Here is a 25,345-nt window from a genome sequence, read left to right on the forward strand (position 1 = left end):
CAATGATGGTGCCAACTTGGGCCAGTGAAGCAACATCCTCCACAACTAAACTGAAGAACAAAACAACAGCAACTTGTCTGTTCCCCTTCCCCCGATTCCCCAGCGCTGTTCCCCTCCCCCAATTCCCCAATAAAATCTTTTTTAAATAAATAAATAAATAAATGTTAGCTGTATTTATTAATATTAATCAGCAGCACAAATAAAATATATAAAAATATTACAATATGGGAATTCCTGGGTGGAGAGGGGTTCATGTAAAACTATGTGTTATGATTTTTCACCAAAATCTGAATATTAGTGAAGCCTTCTGATGGTTCTTTTGTGATTTAGATTTTCATAAGAATAAGGAACCTTTTGTTTTAATACCTTTTCTCTTTTATCATCTGAAATTCACATGGGTAATACTTCTGGGCTTTTCTTTGTAAATCACATAAAGGATTAACCAGCAGTTACAGAATGATTGAGCTATTAGTGGAACAGATTCTGTTTATTGGCCTTTGTGCTGTATTTTGTTTACTCAACTAATGTATCTCTCAGAGTTTTTCTCTTCCCTCTTGCCTGAGGTCTGCCGAGTCACTTTGTCTAGCAGCTTACATTTTCTACCCTTTTAAGTAGTCCTAGAAGTTTGGAACTGGCAGCCCCCATCAGCAGATTTGCCCTTTTGCATTTGGCAACAATCAGGCTTTGCCATGTGTTTCCAAGTAGAGGTGGGAGTATGGTGTTATAGAGACTTATGGCAGCATGATTGTGGAAACAGTGATTGTTAGATAACCAGTGAATTGAAGCCAGAAAAGAGATTTGAAAATGTTATTGTTGGAGCTGTTTATAACTGTGCAGGTCTATCACAATATATGTATTGATTTTCTTTGAGTGTTCATCTTTGAGATAAAATGATACACCTGTAAGAGGCATCATGTGACATCATTCATTAATTGAAGCTACAGAATAATTTGGCCTGGAATCTCAAACACCCTAAACCTGATTTGGCTTATGCAGTGTCTTCTTCTTAACTCCTTAAAATTGTGGCTATGTATAATTTCTTACTTTAAAAGGAGGTTGGAATTAGGTGATTGTGCTCTTCCTTCCTCCTCAAACCCAGCTAAAAGTAAAAGTTGGTGGGCCTGGGGTAGGCGGTGCTGGGGAACAGGGTGTAGCCATGGAATTTAAACTTTCTTTCGTGAACTGGTATTGTGTGTTCCTGAAAATGTGTCTAGAAACACTTAATAGAGTGTTGATGTATCCATGTTTGTGAATTTTCAGATTACTGGAGTGAGAGTGACAAGGAAGAAGCAGATACTCCATCAACACCCAAGCAGGACAGCCCTCCACCCCCGTACGATACATACCCACGGCCTCCCTCTGTAAGTTGCCAACAGGAATGTACTTAATATAGCATCAGACTCTTTGACCTGAAACATCCCTTTGTATGTTAAAAAAATTATGTAGTAATTGCATCTCAGACCTCAGGTTTCTAAGGGGGAAAGAAAATAGGGAGTCCAAAAGCAGTAAGTTAAAAAAAATAAGTGTACAAAGAATATTTAATCAGGAGAAACAGTCACCACAGATTTCAGGCATAGTGAATCTCTAACCAGTTTTATTAAGAAAACACTGTTTGTGTCAGAGTAGCCTTTGTGGAAATAACAACAAAATTTTTTTCTTAGGAAAAGATATATAAATTGACCTTATTTTGTCCACACTAATAAAATTCATTCCTATGTCTTTCAGAAGCAACTCATAAAATTAGTATTATACAGAGGGTGCCAAACAATGGATACACATTTTAAGAAAGGAAAAAACTGTATTAAAATTGTAATACTCAACATATACTGATAACAAAAGATGAATACAAGTTATGTGTATACATTTTTTGCCCCCCCCCGGTATCTATATTAAATATGTGTTTAATAAGAAAGGTGCTTTCTGTAATAAGAAAGGTGCTGTGCGAGATGTTAGTGTAATTCTAGGCCACTTCTCAACTTTGGCTGTGTAGAAGAATCCCCTGTGGGACATTTTAGAAATGCGTATGTTCAGGTCCAGTGCAGCTATATTAAATTGGAATATTTGGGCCTCCAAACAGCTCACTGGACTGGACTGGACTGTGAACTTTTTGAGAACAGGGACCCTGTTCTATTCATCTGTCCATCCCATGCCTAGCTCAGCACTGGCACTCATTAAGTGCTTAGTAAATATTTTTGAAATAAATGAATGGGTACTTTTGGCTAATAACTAAAAGGGAAGCCACATTTTTAATAAAAATGTTTAATAACAATGTCTCTTACCTAAGTAGAATAGGAGAAATGTGAGGAAAATGCAGAATTGAGCCTATCTGCATGCACAGTTCTTTCATAAATACCACAGTTTACCGAGTGGAACAGAATGCAAGGATGACCTAAAGAAATGAAATAATAGTCAGTGAAAAGATGCAGTTTATATCCTATTTTCCCTCTTTCCCTAAAATGTCTGGGTCTGAATAATTCCTTTAAATGTTTATAAAAGAGGAAGAAAGGGAAACTGCAGCTTCACCAAACAGCTCTTTAGCAACATGTGAATTTCAAGAAGGAAACTATTCACGTTTTTTGTAACATGTGGGAAGGTAAAGTGCCCGCAGAAGGTGCCACCAAGCGTTTCCCCCTTTACCTGGAGGGCAGCGTGCACTTTCACCTCAGCCAGGCTTATCCTGGCCATAGCCTCAGCCCCAGTTGCGATGGTCACATTGAACAAATCGGGCTTCTCCTGCTGTTAGCCCCCAGAGCCAGTGTGAGCCTTGTCCCACTAGCCAGCAGCGGTCCCTGCAAGCCTTCTACATCATTCACTTGATGCCAGTCCTTTCTCCTGGGCGGTGCTTTGTACTAGAACATATATTCCCAAACTTTAAGTTCCAGGGAGAAACATGTTCAGTTTTTCTTTTGTATTTGTATATCCTGGGGTTCCTGTGCTTAAGGCAAATGCCAGTCTCCATCAGGAGGTAATCTCATGTGTGTTTAACTCTAGAAAGTTCCACAGAATTGACAAGCCCATAAGAAAGCTTTTCCATGGCACCCATAGGAGCAGAATTCACCTGTGAAGAAGAGGAAGGCTTTCACATCCCAAAGCCTCTCTCCTTACTCTCATCCCCTAAATCCATATAATCTGGAACGAGGAATTTGGCAGCAATTCTTCAGGATTTCAAATGCGTAGAGATTTTAAAACCTTGGATTATTTTTTTTTTAGTTCCTGAATATTTCTTACATAAACACCCACATGTTCTTATACTTCCGTTGTAAAATTTTGCATGTCAGGCTTTTCATGAGAGCCTGGTGTAGCTGCATTTCAACACGTCTCCATCTCAGTGTTGTTAAATGTCAGCTGGGGGCCTAACTTTGAGACTTCTGAAAACTTGACTAGTTCTTAACCCAACTAGCAAATGTTACCTGGTGGAAATGCAGTGTGTTCCTTGGTGATAGGAATGGTCTGTCATGTCTGTGGAGACTGATTGCAGGCCCCTTTTCACAGATGAGTTGTGCCAGTCCTTACGTGGAAGCAAAGCACAGCCGGCTGTCCTCCACAGAGACCTCTCAGTCTCAGTCGTCCCATGAGGAGTTCCGTCAGGAAGTGACTGGGAGCAGTGCTGTGTCCCCCATTCGCAAGACAGCCAGTCAGCGCCGCTCCTGGCAGGATTTAATCGAGACGCCCCTGACAAGCTCAGGATTACACTATCTTCAGACTCTGCCCCTGGAGGATTCTGTCTTCTCTGACTCGGCGGCCATCTCCCCCGAGCACAGGCGGCAGTCCACCCTGCCCACTCAGAAGTGCCATCTCCAGGATCACTATGGGCCGTACCCCTTAGCTGAAACCGAGAGGATGCAAGTGTTAAATGGAAATGGGGGCAAGCCTCGAAGTTTTACTCTGCCTCGAGATAGCGGCTTCAACCACTGCTGTCTGAATGCCCCGGTTAGTGCCTGTGACCCCCAGGATGACGTGCAGCCCACAGAGGTGGAGGAAGAGGAGGAGGAGGAGGAGGAAGGGGAGGCCGCAGGGGAAAGCTCGGGAGACAAAAGTAAGTATGCTCATGGATGTTCTCAGCTGTGCACGCTCCTAACCTTTCCGACTGCTCATTCTAAGAAAGCAGAATTCTGTTTCCCTTTTTGCTTCAAATAACGCCCTTGCTCCATAGGAAGTCAGGTATCCGTTGGTGTTCTACTTTCAAAACTTAAGTAACTTAGAGCAAAAAAGATGAGTAATGAAGCCCATATCCCAGGACACCCATCACTAGAGCAAATAACGTTTTTCTCCAATTACCCATTTGCCTTTTAAGGTTACTGTTATTCATTTCTTTTTCTTCCTCCTCTTATCCACTTGTTCTCACTTGCATGCGTCCTCCCTTTAGTCCACAGTTGTTGCCCCCTAAGTTTGGGTTAAGAAACTATAAATCAAGCAGGATGTTAGCAGAATCTTGGTTGAAAAAGTAAGTGAATACACACACACACACACACACACACACACACACACCTTAAAAATCCAAGAGTTTTTCCAAGATGAAATTTCACACAGTATTTCTATCAACTCCAAATAGCCAAATTTACATCTAGAAAGTTTCCAAGAGCATTCATTCACTTTCTTAGTATTTATATTGATTGCAATTTTCAGCTTATGTGAATCAACTCTTGAGAGAGAGAAGTCAATCAAGTAGCCTGTCTCGTTGGAATCAAGAATATGTTTCCTGGTTCTCAAGTTCTTAGTCCAACATGCCATACCAAGCATTTGTCTACAGTTAATGTGATATACCAGTTCAGAAACCCAGGCTACTTTAAGGGGTAGGCTATAACTCAGTTTAATTTTACTTAGAAAGAAAATCTAGGTCTGGCTATAAATCCTGAATGTTAAATACAAAAACAGTATAGAAGGAATAGTGTGAAAATGTTTGCATCTCTTTATTCAAAATGAAATCTGGGCCAGTTAGTGCAGATGAGCCAAGCCAATATGGATGAAACCACAGTTACTGCTTGGGTCTGACCAGGGCATTACACTTCTCTTTTTAAGGAATGCAAACAGCCCATTTTGTGAGTGTACAAGACTTTGATTATAGGATATATTGGGTGGTCGGGAAAGTCATGACACATTTTTCATTGAAAAACAGAGAAAAATATGTCATGACTTTCCCAACAACCCAATAGTTTTGTGTAAGTTCTTCATCACAACCAGAAGCAACTCAAAGCTCACTGGTTACCAGCAAGCCAGAAGCCTCATGTCAATGTCAAGTTTGGCTCATTTAAAATGAGGGTCACTTTGGCAATTATTAACAAGAAAATGCAATGAATTTCCTTTTATGGTATGGATATTCATTGCAATATTGAATGGGAATTACATTATAACTTCTACTATCAACATATGAGTTGCTGATAATAAAATTCATGTTAAATCGGTGTCCATGTAAAGTGTACTTTAGCATAATCACCATGAGCACCATTATGAAAGGTACACTGTTGGTGCACGTAAGGTAATTACCATCAATTACCTGCCATGCCCTCCCAACATTCACGTTTATTAGAGATTACGGAAAAGTCTTATGGAAGAAATAAATAGGAGCTATGTTAGGATGTTAAGCCTCTGTAGGAATTCTGGCAAGCATGGTAACACATTTTTAATATGATTATCAAAATTATGAAGTTGTTTTCTAAAATTTAAAAATGAGTTACACACTTCATTTCTATGTCATCCAGGTACCACAAACTGCTATGAGTAAGTATATGAGGTTTGTTCAGTATTCTACAGTCATATTGGGGAAATTACTTCATCTCTGCCATTTTAAAGTAAACTGTGTTGAAATTAGGTACAACCCTCTGAAATAGAGAATTCTGCTCAGGAAACATGCCATCATTCCCACAGGTAGAAGTCATTGATGCTGTCTTTGTTGATTAAGCTAGATACTCAGCAGCTCTTCCTGGTCATTGTGTAAGGGAGGCCTAGAATGCAGAAAGCAGTTCCCAGGACCTGAGAGGGAAGCCCGGGCTCAGTGCTCACCCTTCCTTCAGGCTCCAGTAGCCCACAGAATGTCTCTAGGTAGATGACTTTCGAGTTTTTTCTCCTGGTGTCTCTTTTTTTTTTTGCTGTTTTATTGATTGGATTTATTTGTAGCCATATTGATGGCACACCTAAGCTGGTGGATTTTTCCTTCAAGTTCCCAAATGAGCCGAGTAGGCAGTTAGTCTGATACTTGCCACCGTTTTCAGTGGGCTTTCTCTTTGTGGAATAATTGTGATGAGGCAGAACGGCCAGAGGAAGTGTGTTAGTAAATTTGGTATTGCACATTTGGTCTTTACAGTTCAATATTGTGGGGCAGCAGTTCATGCTATTTCCGTCAGCTCTGCTTCACGAAAGGTGGCCGTGCACTATCTTTAAGGGCCCCATTTCTTTCTGGTTATTTTTCCATAAATCTTGCCACTTGATGTCCCAGTGTCCTTCAAACCATTCTAAACAGAGCAATGCTTTTTCTGCCTAGACCACGCTTCTCATTTAATGGAATATACATTCATCTTCCTAATGATGGTTTTTCTGTATTACTGTTTCTAATATTTAGGAGTGTGCAATTTGATAAATACTTCATGAATTGAGAAACATCATCTCTAAAATCAGTGTTTTCAAAAAAATTGTTAAGGTCCACTTAAGGGGTGTCACATTCATGACTGCTCTGGGTTGGCCAGTAGGAGTAAATATTCCAGGCTGCTTGCTTATCAAATCAAGCTGCCTGGTGTTATGTGAACAAAATAAAAACTACCAGGGAAAGAAGCCGTGCCCATCCCATCAGCCTCAGATGAACGACACACCCTCCAGTATGGAACACTAACTATGCTACCGCACGAGCCAGCAGGTAGCCATGCTTGTTAGAATCCAAGGCCAGCAGCCGTGTGTTACTAACTGTCCTGCTCAAGGCCAGCATTCAGTTTGACCTACTGAAGTGAATTTGCACTAATCAAGTACAGACCTGCAGAGGAAATACGTCTCCAGCTCCAAACATATTTCTCAATTTGCCAAGAAATTAAAAATAGGAAGTGTTAGGAGAGTGGGCAAAAGGAGTAATGGAAAAAAAACATGAAAATATAGACTGTTTTCTGTTTTAAGGGTGAAAAATTGTGTCAATAACCAAACCCCTTTCTTATTGTCTATATTTTCCTTAACTTTCTATAGTATAGCATATATTATATAGTGCTTACGAGCTTACAAAGCAATCTAAGAAGATGTACCTAAATCTGTCACCTAGATGGTTTTTTCAGCTTTCTTATAGATGTGGAATGTGCCCCTGTTTATGAAGTGTAAATTTAGCCTTCTTTAGAACAGACTTCAATTTGTGTTCTCATGATTGAACTACCTTTTGTCTTATTTTGAAATTCACTTTTTAACTGAGTCATACTGATTTTTGTCAGGCTGAACTCATTTTAGTCTAAAATGGATGGTACTAAAAGTACACAGATGAGACCTGTCTTGTTTTCCTTTGACAGGAAGTCAGGTGGCATATTAATTATCCTGACCTACTTCACTGGCATTTGGGAGAAGACAAGTAATTTCCTATTATCCCAATTAGCAGTTTTGAAGCTTACTGAGGTGTGGGCCTTCTAATACTTCAGCTAAATTAAATTATAAATTATGTCAGCCTATGCAACTTTCAAGGAGTGTAAATCATAAAAGTGTGGGACAAAATATAAAGATATTTTTCATTCAGAAATCATCTGCCGTAGCACTAAAATATTGTTTTGGTTAATGCAGCTTGAAGTCTGCTAGGAATAATTCTCTTTCCTTGGCCATACTAGACAATTTGGGTGAGTTTTTCAAAAGCTTTATCCCTTAATCCTACTGATTTCCCTCCTGGCAGTTATAAGAATACTCTTTATTAGCCGTGTGTTCTTGGTGGCTTTATATACTCAATGAAGTTATAATGTGCTCCTTCTCATTGTCTTAGAGATAACCTACCAGTATTCTCACTTAATTTACACATTTATTATCTTGATCTTAGAAATCTAAGGCAAAACCTAGGGGGTTTTTTTGGGGGGGTGGATAGGGGGTGGAGGGTGAATAGAATCTGTTACCTTGTAGCTACAATACATATCAGGTTATCTGGCCAAGATATTTATTGATGCTTTCAAAATGAAATCTGCTGAGAAATGTGTTTTAAAGTTTTTTTTAATCTAACATCCTTTGCACACCATTGGTAATTTAAGAGCTACACAAAATATGCAGCTCATTGGCCTAATATTTTAAATTACCTAAGCAGAGAGGCTAGATAATGGCTCTCAATACAGTGCAGAAAAAGATAAATTAATCCTCTTCAATCATTTTAAGAGTCCTAGAATAATTTCCTGAAGAGTTTCTAAAAGCCATGATTTTTTTTTAGGAACATTCAGATAGGAAGTGTGGGGGCAAGGGGGAAGATATTCCCAGAGTATGAAATTGTGTTAAAGGGGGAAAAGCAGCAAGTTGAAAATAAAGAAAAATGTTGCAGTACTTTTTACTGTTTTATTTATTGCCAAGATAAATAATGCACAAACACGAAGAATTTGGAACAGTATTATCATCTTAAATTATAGTTCAGAGCTAAAGGGAATAGGTGGAAAAGACATATAAGCAATATGAATAAAAAGACGCATTAAAGTCAGAGAAAGAATAGCAAAGAGCCTTAAGTATGTCAAATTTTGTGAAGTTTAAGGGCATCATTCTTGACCGATTATGTAACAAACATATATAAAGAGCACAGAAAAATCTAGAAAGTAGTGAACAAATATACTCTTCATACCATATTGTCTGATTCTGAAGAAAGACTGTTAGGCAGACATAAAACAATAAAGATTAGTCTAACCATAATTGTAATGTTGGTGATAGGTTGGATTTTTAATCACACTTCACTCGTTTTTTTAGGCTTAAATAATGAGGAAAAGTTACCTTAATTTACAGGAAGTTCAGAGGTGGGTTGTTCTGGAGTGAATTTCATGGCTCTGCAGAGTCGGACTCTCAGTTAACCTTTCTGTAATGCTAACAGCTCCAGGCATCACTTCTTATAAGCTAGCATCCAAAGACCAGGCTGTATCTTTAGTCCTTTCTATAAGATAAAGGAAAGCTTCCTGGATCCTTCCAGCAGACTTAGCCCCAGATTTCATTGACCAAGGTTGCACCACATGCCCATGCCTAAATACAAGGGAAATGGAAAGATTCTAAATAGTTTAGACTAACCTTGATTTGTTTTTAAGACCATAAACAAATGTATCAAACTTCTTATCATTGCTATCTACATGAGCCTTTCCTATTATATGTTATATCCTCAAATAATTTGTTCTTTGAAAAAATATATGCAAACACATACCCCAGATCACATCATGTCATGTAAAAGTCTTGGCACTAACGAAATGTTAGATATCTAAAAGGGGGTAAATATTACATAACTGAACATATAGCTAGCTAGTTAGATATAATTACCATTGACTTTTGAAATTAATAGGCATATTTTCCTATATACACTTAAGTGATCAGAACTTATTGTAGAATAAGATTGTGGAGACATTCCTCAGTTCAAACCCTTGCTTTGTCACTCTAATACTTGCAAGTGGTAGGATGAAGTTATTTAACTCCTCTAGACCTCAGTGTCTTCATTGTTAAATCGTGTGGTAACAGTATTTATAAGGTTGTATGAGGATTAAATGAGGTAATGCCAGAAGGCATTTAGTTTCCATATCTGATAGGCTGTAAATCAGCCCAATAAATATTTTATAATTATGTAATGTATGTAGATTTTATGCAGATTTGGATTTAGGCAATGAGGACAATTACAATACTTAAATAGTGAATTAGTCCTGGCAAACCTCACTAAATAACATTTACCTGACTACATGACCTAACTTTGTTCAATTCCAGCTACTGAGTTGAACCACATGAAATGCTGTTTTTGTAGGTTAAAATGATGAAATATCAGCAATTTTGTATATTTCAACATAATATATTAGCCGTGTTCTAGGAGCTAAAATAAAAATGTCCCTCATTTCACATTCTTATCACTCACTATTCATTTTCCTTTGATCTTGGACATTTGGGAACTCAAAACAAACTTTGTATTCCAAATGGCACTAACCTTATCATATATCGGGGGTGCCAAAGAAATGATTGCACATGACTTGTATTCATCTTTTGTTATTGGTATATATTGAGAATTACAATTTTAATACATTTTGTTTCCTTTCTTAAAATGTGTATACATTTTGGGGGCACCCTCTGTATATTTACTGAAATATACATTTATAGATCTTGCCATTCGGGTCTCAGTTCACATATTTTCCCTTCAGAGAGTCCTACCCTGACAACCCAATCTGACGCAAATGCCTTCCTCCCACCACTACCACCACCATTCATCCTCTGGGATGTAACTCTGCTTTATATCCTTCACAGCTTTATCACTATGCATATAATATCAAATATTGTACACTGATTTATCTTCCATCTCTACCCACCAGAATATAATTTTCTTAAAAGCAGGGATTTTATACCTGTCTTTTACACCCAGTGCCTAAAATAGTATATAGCTCATAATAGGCCAGGCATTATTAGATGAATGAATGAGTGAGTAAATGAGTGAGTGAGTGAATGAATAAATAATAGCTAACCCCTTTTGCCACTAATTCTTTTTTATTATATAATAGCTAGAGCTAAAGTTATTGTTTGATCCATTGTGTGACAGAAAACAGGAATCAAAACATTACAAAATTCTTCATTTGGGGTAATTTGTAAAGGGAAGAACAAGGCCTGCATGTGCTCAGCATACCCTCTTCATGCTGGGCACCACAAAGCTGGGATGCTGATTACTAGAATTACTGCTGTTTGTATTATGGCTCATTTATGTAAGTCACCTTCTCTGTTGTTGAGACCATTTTCTTCCTACCTGTTTTACTCCCACTTGAAAGATGAAGGCCACAAAAATATGACATGTGAGATAACCAGTTCCCTGTCAGAAGCCAGCTCCTCCAGCAGCCCTCGGCAATTGTTTGCCCTACCAAAACCTGCCGCCTATGCAACAAAGGCTGACTCACTTGGAAGTCTCCCATTACCTACCTTCATCCTGATTTGTTTGTAAAAACTGTTGAAATTGCAACCTGTACTTTAGTGAATAACCAGGAGCCCCACATCAGCCAAGAAAATAATCTCAGGAATTTTAATAAGTAATGAAGCCAGATTTAAATGGCAAAAGGATGAATTTTGGATGCTACAGAGTCACATGGCAGAAGATGTAGCCAGGTAAGAATTAAAGCTCATGTAAAAGGATAGCAACCCCTCACCATTATAGGTAAGACAAGTTATGGCTGACAATTTGGTTTACCAAGAAAGATGATTGAATTCAGCTACAGTATTACTTGTTACTATTTTCACACATCAAAAAAGCAAACCAATTTTCTTCAGGTCATTAAAATAGCATATTGTCAATTTCTCAGTGGAGTAGTTTCTAGCTTATTTTATGAGGACCTGTCCTAAGTTCTGCCTCCTTTTACCTTGGTCACCCTTGTCAGAGAAAATTGAAGGTCACAAATGCCTCCTTTTTCCCCCTCTACGTTTGAAATCCACCTCCTATGGTTACCAACTGCTGGAAGATGGTAGGTTAAGACATAATAAGACTGTTCCATAAAACATACCTTGGAAGTTTTTAATTTCCCTACACGTTATTCTTTTGTTGTTTAATTGAAAACTAGTAACTTGCTTATTGCTGAATGAATGAATAAATGGAAAAAACAATGGTGAACATAAAAAGCAACCTTCTCTCCTTACTTTCCAGAGGTGACTTCTGCGAAAAGTTAAGGTTTTAAAATTTAATTCTTATATGAATATCTTTTTCCTGTAACTGAATATGAATAGGGAAGTGAGGTAGGGTTTAGTTGGCTTTCAGTAAGAGTTTTTTCTCTGAAATATTTTTGATGTGACTTTAGTTTATAATACAAGCAACAGCCTTGTGAGATAACTTACACATCCCCTCAGAACCCAGCCCCAATCCCAGCATATATCACCCTAGAAAATGCAGCAGTGACCTGTTGGCCCTTTAAAAAACGGTGGATGGAGAAATGTGAAAAGAAAGAAATGATAAAGGCTGTACATGCATATTTACACCCCCCACACTCACACCCCCATACTCATATATCAGAAGCGCCTTGCTTACCTGCCTCATGCCTTGGTGCCATATGGCTTTTCCCCAGCCTTCTTTATGGAGGGCTTCCAATAATGTCAGCTTATCCCAAAGCTCTGTGATGAAAACAGCTAAGCCAGAGCCAGCCAGATAAAAAAAATATAGCAAGTCTAGCCTTCAAAAGCCAGAATGCAGAATTCACATGTGGACTTCCAAACCACTGCATCTGGTGGTCAGTTTACCTGTGGCTTTTGACTTCAAGTTATAAAACACTAAACCTTCTACTAATTCATCTCCCTTGCTTATTTTTTCCAGTGTTCTCACAAGTTCCATTCTCCTGGCCTCTCAGACTTTCCTATGTTTAGCCATAGGCACATCTTAGCCCTAATATGTTGTCTTAATAGCTCAATTTATTATACTCTGAAAGTTTTCCTTTAATGGAAAAATACTCTCATCAGTATGTCGTCTGATAAGAGAAAAGTTACCGGTACTATATAATTCAAGGGCAAAAGCAACAGTTGTTCATAAAAAAGTATTTTAATATTTAAACCTCATACTTGAGACCTTCTATAAGGTTCTTGTCTCAGGAATGCAATATGACAATTTCATATATATTTGTTTCTATTACAAACACGAAGTACGCCAAGAAAATCAACTTTTTGGATTATTGCACAAAGTTGTAGAATAAAATAAGAGTGGCAGTTATTAAACTCATTGATTCATATAAGAGCTACAAATTATTTCACATTCTTAGTCTTGGATTCCCTAACATTTCAATATCTAGATTTAGCCTGCTAAAAGGTAAACAAAACCTCCATATTGTACTTTTTATTTGCTGTATCAGTATATAATCCTTAGTTCTAAGCATGTATTCATTGACTCATATTCATTCAATGGACATTTATTATTTTATTTACATGTTAAGAATATAGCTCTTCCATAAGTGTACATACAACAAAAATTTGTAAATTATCTTTGAGAAATAAAAATATCTTTCTTCCTGATAACATGAAACAGAGCAAATAATTCACAGCATCTTTGTTACCTTGTGCCAATAATTTTCTCTAGTAATTAATTTATAATATAAAAATGTTTCTTTAAGAGATGGTACCAGATATGTTCATTTTAAGTTATTTAACCACTTCTGTAAAATTTACAAAACTGGTTAAAATTAGATGAGATCACTTTTAGAGATATTCCTGATTTGGCTCATTCCTAAAACATTATGGTTGGGGAAAGTGCGTTCTAGTTACTCGGCTGTACTGATTAACACAAATCAGAGTCTAATAATCTTAATTGATTTGTACTATAAAATTAGGAAGTATCTTCTCCATCAAAGAAATATTAATCTATGGTCTTATTGGCAATATTATACTGACATAATACACTGACCATAGATTAGTATTTCTTTTCTTTTTACATTACTATTTGTTGATGATTGAGAAGTCATTTCCTAATTTTATAGTACAACTAAAATGGAATTTGATTATCAGAAAAACTTATTAATGTTAGCAAAGTGTCAAATACAGACAATTATACTGTATTTTGAATGTCTATTTTAGGGAGATTTGAACCTTAACATTTTAAAGAGTTTTGTACTTTTTTTCACATTTATAATCCCTAGTCATCCATGATTTTGAATCTGATATTTTTATTATGCTATTTCTCTTTTGATGAATAATTCATAGCGTATATTGACTTAATGTCTAAGATCTATTTATTTAAGACCTCCAAATGTTTTCATCCGTTATTTTATTGGTTCCCTTAGCTATAATTCTTCCTTAAATTGCTATTGTTGTTGTTGTTGGCCTAATTTAGAGTCTATTCTATAAAGTATGAAATGTATATTTTAAAGCACTCATTCACTTCAGGATTCTTGGTGAGAGAAAATAGCCCATAACTTCGATATCACTAAATTTAAACTTTATACCTTTTCCTCCAAGTGTCTCTGCTGTTTTCTCCTTGTTCTTTAACAATGCCAACACACAGGAGGTTTCATGCCTTTTCTAAAAAGAACAGGAAGGAGGGACAGCTTGGAATTAGTGTGGCTTTAATACAACCCTTCTGCCAACTCTGACAGTAGTAAGCCCCACCCCTCACTGGGTACTCTATTGTCTTATTACACCCCATGTAGTTGCTGGGCAGCCATCTCTTGATTTAGCATCCTGGGTTCTAAGTCTCATGATGATCTTTTATTAGCCTAATTAGAAGGATTGTGCCTCAGCACAGGAGATAGGAAAGATGTTTACCATTCCAAAAATAATTCTGTACAGATGCTGAATGTCTTTGCTGAATAATTAATCAAAGACTTAACCTTAACTTTGAATGCTTCTTTAAATGTATAACACCTTTTTTTTGTATGTATTACTGTGAGTGGTTTCTCTCTGGTAAATACTATATTGAAAATTCTTTATATTAAGGTAAAGAATTCATATAATAGATAAATTGTTTCTTACTGGAGTAGGCATATAACATGTGCCATGCTGTATGTAAATGTGCATAATAATTAGCAATCTCACCATAGAACTCAGAGCTTTAAATATTCACCTTCCCACCTAATACAGAAATATCTTTTATGTATTTGAAAAATTCTTATTGAGATTTCACTTGAATATTTTAGGGTCTCAGAGCCTACTGCCCTCAAAGACAGGGCATTCCATGTTGGACAGGTCTAGTTAAAAAAAATCTTCCTTCTATTGATGCAAAAGCTGACTTCTTATCAATTTTCTACTTATTATGCATTTTGACATTGCAAAGTAGAAAAATCCAGAACAAGTATTTGAAAGGCTGACATGTAGAAGAGGGATAAGATAGTCTTTGAAGTTCCAGAGAACATAATAGATCGACTGGTGTAAGATTGATGTGAGAGAAAACATTCCAGTGATTACATTTGCCCATGAGTGGAATTAATGACCTTGTCAGTTGAGTGGACTCCCTATTATTCAGTGTTTAAGAAGGGGCTGAAAACCAGCTATCAGTCAGGGCTTCCTGAGCTAGTGGGATAGTTGACCTTGATGGTTCTTCTAACTCTAAGGTTTTATGGTACTCTTCAGCATAGTAGCCTCACCTTTGCTCTTACCATAGTGCCCTGCACATTTACATGTCCAAAATTATACAATGGAATTGTGTTATCAAACATAATTTGTGTTTTCTCATCGCTGAGCTGGATGCATATAATCATCTTAACTTTATACCTACACGTATGACATGAGTTCTAGATAACTCACTATCCTGGTTACCCTCATCTGTACACCTTGTTTCTTTTTAGTATCCCCATGTTAAGTGTATTGAAACTGTTACAGTGATGTAGACACCGCCATATTTTTGTTTAAATGATTACATTAGTTTTGATCTACCCACTGTTGGCTCATATAATGCTTTAATGTTACCAAGTCATAAATAGGATTCCACACTTATTTACTTTCTTTTTTAACCTGAATGCAGCTATTTATATTTATTTCTGTGAAAGTTTTAATTTCTCATGTTTTACCCAGCAGTATTCAATCCTGTTAAGGAAGTTTGGAGTCTCAGTGTTATCATCTATGATATTAATCACCCTTCCTGTTATTGAATAACTTTCCAGTGTTCTAAGCATCTTTTCTATTTTTCGCTGCTTTATTGATTGAGGAGAGAACATTTTTAAAGAAAACATTTTAAAGAAGAAAAGAGCAAGGACAGAGCTTTACAGCATTCAATCTGGAATTTTATATGTTAATTTCATTCAGCCATTCAAAGTCCTTATCTGGATTCGCCTAATAGTAATATCATTCAGTCCATATTACAGTACTTGATTCATAAGGATATCATGCAAAATTTCATCATATGCAAAACACACTGCCCCTTGGCTTTCCTCTTGTTTCCCAACCTAGAGATACCGTCCAGGAAAAAAAAAAAAGGCCAGTTTAAAATGCTTCATTTTTATTGAATCCATGTTGGTCCTTCAGTTGAAATTTAAAAATGAAACTCCTCCCAATCATAATCTATTCTAAAATTGTACTATGTACCTTTATCAGGTTTATCATTCTGTTTTCTGCAGAACCCATGCTGGCTTTCGTTTGTTTGAATAAGAGAACTCTCTCTTTAAGCAGTAAGTCTCAAGGCATTCTGCCAGTGGCCCTAAGCTAATTTCCAAAAAGTTCGTTCAGTTCCTAAGATTGTTCTACTGGTTCAAAGAGACCACAAAGTGAGTCTTAGGAGCCCTTTATCTCAAAAAGCATTTATTTTTTTAGTTTCTCAGTGTGAAGACTCTTCTTTGTAGGGAAAGCCTAAAATATCTTTGAAACCATATGCTTCTACTTCTTTTGTCATTTTTTTTTTCTTAAAAATTTTTTTTTAAGAAAGCGCTTTCTATCTTCGGGTTTTTCACAAGCTTCTGCTGAGCATTTGCCTTTCTGGCACTCTTGTTACAAGCAATTGGTATTATTTTCTGCTTGTTCATTTCTATTAGCCTCTTCTCCCATCTTTCATAGAAATCCTCCTTAAACTAAAGCTTTTTCTAAGGCATTTCCTTGTAACTACAACGACCTCAGCTGCATCTCCTTTCCCTCTGTCATTGGGACACTTTCCATTTGGATTACAGGAATTTAATTTTTAAAAAACTATTTATCATTGAAAAATTGTATTTCTCTGGATAAAGTTTTAAATTCATATTTTTTCTCTTCTGAGGTCCATATCTGACTGTGTTTTCTCTACTTGCCACTGGATAAACAAAAAATTACAGAGTTTCTTCTAGTCCCCTTCATGTCTAGAGTGCCACTTAGTTCTTCACTGTTGTTCAGTGTTAGATCCCAAATAGAATCTACTCATTTCTTTATGTTTTTGAGGTATGAAATTATCAGGGTTTTAATGCACACAGCAAATACTTACATGTATTAATCTCATTTTTAATGCATTAAATCCTGTAGTTAATATATTGGTGACAAGCAAAAAAGTATTGGAGCTCAGGGTATATGGTGTTATATTTTTTTCATCTTCTGAAGGTTTCATAGAAACTGATCCACCAGCTTTTATTCTGCAAATAATAGGAAAACTGGAGCAACAAAAATTAAGTGACTTCGTTAGGACAGTTTGCAAGATTTTAATCCTTTGTTCTTGCATCCCTCAATAAATACCAGAATGTATCAGGATAGAGTATTAGAACCATACAGACCTTGGCTGTTTACAGAATCTAGTAAGGGTAAGGAAATAAGAATACCAAAGATTTCTAGTAACTTAGTTTTTTTAGACTGGATTCCAATCCGTGATCAGCCACATTCCTTGACCAGTTGCATTCAGTGGTTCCTAAGAATTATCATTTCTACATTGTAACCCAACTCACATCCCCTATAAATTACAGGTTCAAAATATAGGAACAATTTACATTCAAAACTCTTTGTGTTAAGCCCTTTTATATAAAATAATAATGTCTTGGTAGTAAAAAGCTGTGCTACCAATTTCTGTTCCAAAAAGCTAATGGGATGACATTTGAGTATTTGTTTATTAGATTATCTTGCTATAATGTATCCAGTGCTAGATATGTGCTACCTGTCTATAAAAGACAAGGATATTTCTTGAAGGTGTTCCCTTTTATTATAATTTTTAGAGAATACATGGTAAGATTTCATAATATATGATGTAATGAAAAGTAGTGCTAAGCTACACTATCCATGTTCCTTGAGCTTTTCACACAGCCAGTGATATACCTCTCCCCACTCAATAATTAGCCTAGCTGATGGTAAAAACAAACAAACAAACTAGATTTAGCCCTTCAAAAATGACTTGCCTATAGTTCACTGAGCGTGTATGTATTAAACAAGGCATATAACATGTACTTCGTTGTCATGGAACCAAGACTAAATAAATACTAAATAAATATTTTGGGCATTTATAGCTTAAAAATACTTTATACTGTTGGAAGAAGAAAGACATGGGTGTCCAAAAATTGGTTTCTGATCAATTATAATATGGAGAATAAAAAAGAATGGAATAACTATTCTCCTATAATTCCAACTAAAATTTAGCAATTCTACCTGTTATTTTGAGCAGTAAGTTTATAAATGACTTTCGGGTTTTTAGAATTTAATAAATATACCCCAACAATGATAATGCGACAGCCAAATTGCACACACATGAATGACTCACTGTTTAAGGATCAATAATATTTCTGCTGTTGGCATCAAATCACAGTGTTCAGTTTCTGAAATGTGTAAGGAAGTCCTATGCATTACTGATATTCAGAACTATCTTTTTAGTATAATGAGATGATTGACATCAAACTAGGAGCTTTAAGGCAGTTAATAAACGTTTTTCCACAAAATTCAGAACGATTCTATTTCATTCTGTGTCTTAAGTTTAAAGAAAAAGAAGGGAAAAAAGACATAATTCAATTTGTTTTTCTTGACAATCATCAGGGCTTGATTATCATCCCAAAGGTGAATCATAAAAGCCATCATAAACCAGATGTTTTTAGCTGGTCATATATCTGGCCAGTGACTAAAAACTCAAGAATATTTCATTGTATTTGCAATTGAGGTTAGTGGAGTTAAAATTATAATTGTGCCTATAAAGTTATAATTTTTATGGCTAAAGAATGAGAAGCAAAAAAAAAAAGAGCAGCACTGTGAAATCCTTTCCTGATATGAAAAGAAATAGGTTGTCCTTACGTTTTCTATCATGACTTACTCCATTTGTTTCCAAGTTAAGTAGAATTATGATGTATTAATTTATCTACCTGACCAAGCTTTTCTTCTAGCCATTGCTCAATTTCTAAAATCAGAGCTTGTCTTAGATTGCAGATATCTGACATGCTTGTATATTATCCCCAATAATTCAGGAGTTTATTGCCCAATTAAAAAGTGTGAGTGATATAAGCCATTAACTTTGTGAAAGGTAGAACACAAATTCCTATATTACAAATGTTTCTAATGAGATGACTGAATCTTTAGAAAAGCCACTTAATTGATCCACTGATGTTACAAGAAATCAGATATTTTTAGTGATTGGAGAATGCTTATTTAGGATTAAAATAACCTCAACTTGTTTTTCAAAATAGATTACTAAAATAAAAGCCTGTTATAGTATAAAACTTGAAAATGGAATGAACAAATGGGTACATCAGTCAAGTCTTTGGGTAAATTTTGGCTCCTCTTTTTCTGTTAAATTTTCAGTATTTTATGGAAACACAGAGATGGATAGATAAATATTATGGCATTTTAAAATGTTAAAACAGTAACTAATGGTTGTGTCATAATGGTATCAATTTTTCCTGATCCATGTAGTAATAAGCCTAGTCATTCAAAATCTGAAAGGACTAAATTTTGGACAGAGCAATAAACCCATATCAAGCAGTTTGGCTGTAATTCCTTCCAACGTCTCCCTAAGGTAACAAGGTGATAATATTTTTTTGCAGTAGTTCCTTCTAATCAACCTCTATCAACAGAGGACCTTTACACAGTGCATTTATAGGCTATATTTGTAATTAAAAACTCATCCTGAGTCTAGTAAGATTTCAGCACACCTCATCTACTCCTAATATGAACATATGAATAACTTGACAATCTAGGTCATTCAAAGAAAACACCCATTAGCAGTGGTTAGAATTATGACTTCATTTAAGGCCTAGATCATTCTTCCTTAATAGAACAGTGCCATAAAATAGCATTCTTTCACCTCAATGACTTATCTTCCTAAGGTTCCCCACTCTGCCACATATTTCATATCAAAGATTTGGAGTTGATCAATCTTCTTACTAAAATTGAAAATCTAGTGAGGTAAAGCGTTTTACCCAGTTGTTTAATTCAATGTTCAGTTTGAACCTTATATACTTAGACACTAATGTAAAATGTATTTTAGTGATTTAATTAAATTCAAGTAATATTTGTGGAGCAGCCACACTATCCTGACTACCCACTCTACTGAGTGCTAGAAAAACAGAGAGAGAGAGAGAGAGAGAGAGAGAGAGAGAGAGAGAGAGAGAGAGAGGAAAACCATATGAGAGTCCAGGAAGACCAAGACAGCTAGCATCCTCAGGACAGAGAGGAGAGAGCTGTAGAGAGAAAGCATCTCAGAGATCTGTATAGGTCCTCTCTGGAGTATTCTGCTGAGTGCTGATCAGTACATGCATATAAGGAAATCACTTGACACCAGCAAAAGAACTCTCTGAAAGGATAAGAGGAAATAGTACTCTGTGCTCACACATGATCTGAAATAGTGCCTGTTCCCATGAGCTAGAAAAACTTACCACTTGGGTAAATACTCAGAAGGGTCTTACCTAAATAGTGGGGAATAATTAACCCTGACTAAATATTGCTCTGGCCCTGCCTTAAAAATCTTAAAGTTGAGACCCAAAAGTACCAAACTGTTCTCAAGTAACTTAACTACATCTCAGAAAAGGCTCAAGAAAACTTACAGGAGTACAAAAATATGCAGCATCAACACAGTAAAATTCACAATATCCGATCCACGATAACAAGAATGCAAAGAAGCAGGAAAAAAGGAACTATAAGAAGAAAAATCAATAAATTGAAACCAACTCAGAACAGATGCAGAGGCTACAATTAGCAGAAAAAGACAGTAAAAAAGTTATGTTAACTATATTACATATTTTCTACATTTTATTAGAAACATGGAAAACATTTTTTAAAAGATTACATATAGAATTTCTAGAGGTGAGAACTACAATGAAAAAATATACTTAATTGGGTTAACAGCTGATTAGACATTGCAGAAGAAAAGATTGGTGAACTTGAATGCATAGCCACAAAGACGCCCAAAGAGTAAAAAGAGGTTTCTTGTTATTTTTTTAATGAAAAGAGCATCTATACTTCGAGAAACAACCCAAATATACATTAATAGGTGAGTGGGTAAACAAATTATGGTATATTCATACAGTGGAATCCTACTTAGCAATAAAAGGGAATAAACTATTGATATGTACAACAACATGGATGAATCTCAAAATAATAGGCTCTTAAAGAAGTGAGATAACGAAAGGGTACATATTGTATGAGCCTATTTATACAAAGTTCTAGAAAACCCAAATTATTCTATAGTGACAGAAAGTAGATCAGTGATTGCCTGGGAAATAGGATGAGGATGGGGATGGGAAGGAGAGGGGATTATGAAAGGGTAAAAGGAAACTGTTGGAGTGATGGATATGTTCACCTTTGGATTTTGTTGATGGTTTCATGAGTGCACACATCTCAAAAATTATCAAATTTTACACTTCAAATATGTGCTGTTTATTATATATCAGTTATACCTCAATTAGGAAAAAAAATCACAGAATCAACAAGTTTGTCATCTAATGAGAGAGAAAAACACCCAAATATAATTTATTTTAACAAACGTGCAGCATATTAAATGTTTTAAAAGATGAACATGTTAAGTTCCACAAAAGCACCTAAGAGGTCTGTCTTGCTTCTTTCCACCTTGTGAAATCAGACAAGGCCTCACAGAGGATATGATATGCTCGGTGATTAAAATTTCACCAGGAGGAAAAGAAAAGGGGGTTACATTCTATGTGGCAAAAAAAATAGCATCAGCAAGAGCAGAAATTAAGAAAAATAATAATTTAGAGAAATATGGCATATAGTAATAGGTGGGTAGAGATGAGACAGAACTAGAACTAAAATATGAAGTTCCTGATATTCAGTATTCCATATTCAGAAGTTTGGATTGTATCCTTAAAAAAAAAAACACAATGGAGAGCCTTTGTAGGAAGATGATGTAATCAGATGTAAGCATCAGAAAGGTCACTCTGCTGGCAATGTAGAAGATGTATTGGTATGGGAGAATACAAGTAAGCTAGGGAGACCAGTTAGGAAACTATTTCAACAGTCCAGATGAGAGGTATTTTTATCCCCTCTGCAAATGTGGAGGCAAACAGTTAACTACTCAAAGGAAGATCCACAGGTAGAGAGAAGCTCTCGAAGAGTTTAATGGATGCTTGGAGCACCCCCAATGGGGAATGGAAACTGAGCTAACCACACACTAATGACTGACTGACCAAAAGGCAGAAAACATAAATTTAGAATGGTGCCAATCAGCATGGATATACAATTTTCTCTAGCAGTGCTCAGTCGCCAGGCAGGAGTCCGAAAGCAGATGGTTGAATATTAGCGTATGTGTAGTGCATATACAAGAGGGCAAGGTCTAGTCAGTGGTCTAGACCGGATAAGGAAGTGAATTCAGGAGGGGGCTGCATTCTTGATGAGATCAAAGATTAGACATAGGGGAAAAGAAAAGGAGAGGAAGTTGTAACCAGGGAGAGCTGTAATACTTCAGAGGTGGCATGGCCTACCATGATGACAAGCTGAACTATGTGATAAATCCAACACAGAGGGCACTTGTATTTCAAAACAACTCTTCAGTATCTCCCTTTACGTTTGCATCTTGAAGAAAAAAAAACTTTGGAAATCTTGGCCACATTTGTGTTTAAAATAAACTATCTAATGGCTAGAGAGAAATACCCATTGATATGGGAAGTAAATCCCTTTTATATTAATATGATTTATTACATATTTCAATTGTTTAGTGAAATATGGTCAATGAACATAACTTGAATTATAAGGAAGTGTTTTAACTTGCAACTTCCATTCTAAAGTAAATCTTAATTAACTCATTTCAGTAAGGTGTACAGCATCATTAACTGATCAGCCTTTGAATAAAATAATTTTAAAATGATATCAAGGACATTCTGAATGGAATGATTGAATTCTATGTATTTGTCCTTTTACTTTCACTGTTGTCTCAGGGAAACTCTTTATCTTTCCTATGGACAATACCTATCCATTGAATGGAAGACATTTTGGTGATTTATCTTTTCTATAAAGGTACGCTACATAGTCTGGATGTGAAATGCAATCTGCAAAGCCAGGCATACCCATACATCTGAATCTTTCATTCTTTTCTCATGTAGAGAGAGAAGATATTTTTTCACAACCAAACAAAAAAGCCAAAATGGAATTAATTGCCTTCCCTAAGGAAAAGCCAACACATCTAGAGTATGGTGCATTTTGTTTAAATATTATAGGTTTATTGAACACATTAATCTGTCACAAATAATATCTAACTTTTTTATATGAATACTAACTTTTCTAAGGCACTATTTTAACATCCCTGCATAATATAAATAATTTAGTCCTCACAACAATCCTAAGAAGTTAACTTAAAATGCTTATCTTCTAGATGAGGAAACAGTTTAAATAACATGTTCCAGGACTGCCAGCTACTTAATAGCACATCTGAGATTCAGACTAAGACATTCTGACAGCAGAGTGGATGTTTTCAACAACATATTGCCCCTCAGATCTATCATTCTAATTCAGGTTAAAATTTAGCAAAATGTTTCATATATATATATATATATATATAAAAGAAACTAAATTTTTAGGTTTTATTATAGCAGGTCAAGATCACCATTAATATGCCCCATCCCATCAAGTATAGCAAAAACCTGCATGCTACTTCACCATTTATTACTAAAAATTGTAATTAGTGTACTTTTCAATTTTAACTAACTGGTATCATATACATACCATATATGGTAATCATGTACCATGCCTATAAACAGTGAAACAATTTCACCACTTGAGTCAAAACTTTCTTTGCATTTTAAACTTTGACATGATTCTTTTTATTGCTAATTTGTGCCAAGTTACTATTGTGAATTTAAAAAAAAAAAAAACACTTCCCAAGGATAAATCGTGAGACCAATTTGAAAAGTATTTCATGTAGTAGCCAAAGTTATTTCAGTTTTTCCTTCCAAGTTCCACTTTATCCATCTTCTTTAAAGGAATCCAAATTTTTCTACCTTTTTTTATTAACTAAAGGATATTTTTATTTTTGTAATCTTTTGGTGGAGGTAAGGGGTAGAAAAGCAACAGATTTAGGAGGAAAACTGGGAGATGCCACTGATCTGCCCAGTTCCTACTCAGAGATGCTAGATCTGACATACGGTGGGTTACTGTGTTTCCTCTTGTGATGACACACTACTTCCTATCACCTCTTACAAATCTGAAAAGTCAATTCATGTGCCCTGAAAGGAGCTGTTATGAAGAATATAACATTCACACTTTCATCTGTTTCCAACTTCGAATTCCTCACTTGTATTATTCAGTATGTAGCATGAAATGAAAGTTCATTACCAAAGTGAACTCTAGTGAAAATATCATTTTCTGCATCTTCTGTCAAGATATGGCATGTGACTTTTCCAGCTTCCATGTTACCATGATTAGTTTCAAGCTCCCTATGTGACATCAGTGACTCTGCAGTTGGGAAGAAGTGCAGTAGCACACCATTCTGTATTTCTACCATATGGTGGAAATCACCTCAAGAGAGTAGGTAATAGAAAGCTGTAGTAAAATAATTAGAAAATAGTAAGTGTTGAATGTTAGAGACAAAAAAGATATTGCATGTCAAAGCACTTTATAAAGCAGAAAGCAAAATGCAGTTGTTAGTATCATACCTTGTTATTACTAACTAACTAAATTGATTTGCCTTCCGAATGTTTACACTAAGTTGAAAAAGAATAAAAGTTGTTCAGGGCTAATTTTTAGGATTTCTTAAAAAGGAATACTAATTAGATTATATGAATTTTGTAAAAACAATAATGCCTCTATTAAACTCCTAGATCCTATTTAAGAAAACCAAATTCAGAACTAGTGAACAAGTTACTACTTTTAACTCATATATTCTGGCTTTTGATTTGAGACTTTTGTAGTAATCGATGTGGATATCTGTAACCCACCTTTTTTAGGAGAATGCCATGGCAACCCCTGAGGTAAGGTACCAGTTCAATGGAGCGTCCAGGCTTTGTTGATGCTAAATACAGAAGCTGCATTTGATTTCAGCTTGTCTGTTTCTATAGGGAGCAATGTACCACAGTTCTTTCCACTTCCCAGGCTGACTTTTTTATTGCCATGGGGACCAACCAGATCTGCTCACACAACCAAGATCTGAAACCATTCCTAGTATGGCTAAAACTAAGGCCTTGGATTTATATAATTAAAATGTATTGTTTTGTTAAAGATGAGTCCCTGCTTCTACTTTTGAAGGATTTATTGATTTTCCACAAAGAGAAAACAGGCTTGCTAGTGCTGTGCTGAAGATTTACATTAAGGAGAAAGAAAATGTCATGATGACATTTTCCTTGGTCAGGTTCTGGTTTTGTGTGTATTTATGGTATATATTCTGCATAGTCAATTACTATGGAGTAATGTTTCATTTCAAATGATGTGACAG

The 25,345-nt window shown here is 35.8% G+C and overlaps 1 protein-coding gene across 10 annotated transcripts in view; it reads left to right on the plus strand.

The window, feature by feature from the left end:
* The window catches only part of CNKSR2 (connector enhancer of kinase suppressor of Ras 2), a 265,333-nt gene that overhangs the window by 218,805 nt on the left and 21,183 nt on the right, over positions 1-25,345 (plus strand). For all 10 annotated transcript variants that reach the window (XM_019666991.1, XM_019667006.1, XM_019667049.1 and 7 more), the window contains 2 exons: positions 1,261-1,361; positions 3,493-4,036. In XM_019666991.1, the coding sequence (XP_019522536.1) occupies positions 1,261-1,361; positions 3,493-4,036 (645 nt within the window). The remainder of the gene's footprint in view (positions 1-1,260; positions 1,362-3,492; positions 4,037-25,345) is intronic.

Source organism: Hipposideros armiger, unplaced genomic scaffold (genome assembly GCF_001890085.2).
Source record: "Hipposideros armiger isolate ML-2016 unplaced genomic scaffold, ASM189008v1 scaffold_13, whole genome shotgun sequence".
Taxonomy (NCBI): Eukaryota; Metazoa; Chordata; class Mammalia; order Chiroptera; family Hipposideridae; genus Hipposideros; species Hipposideros armiger.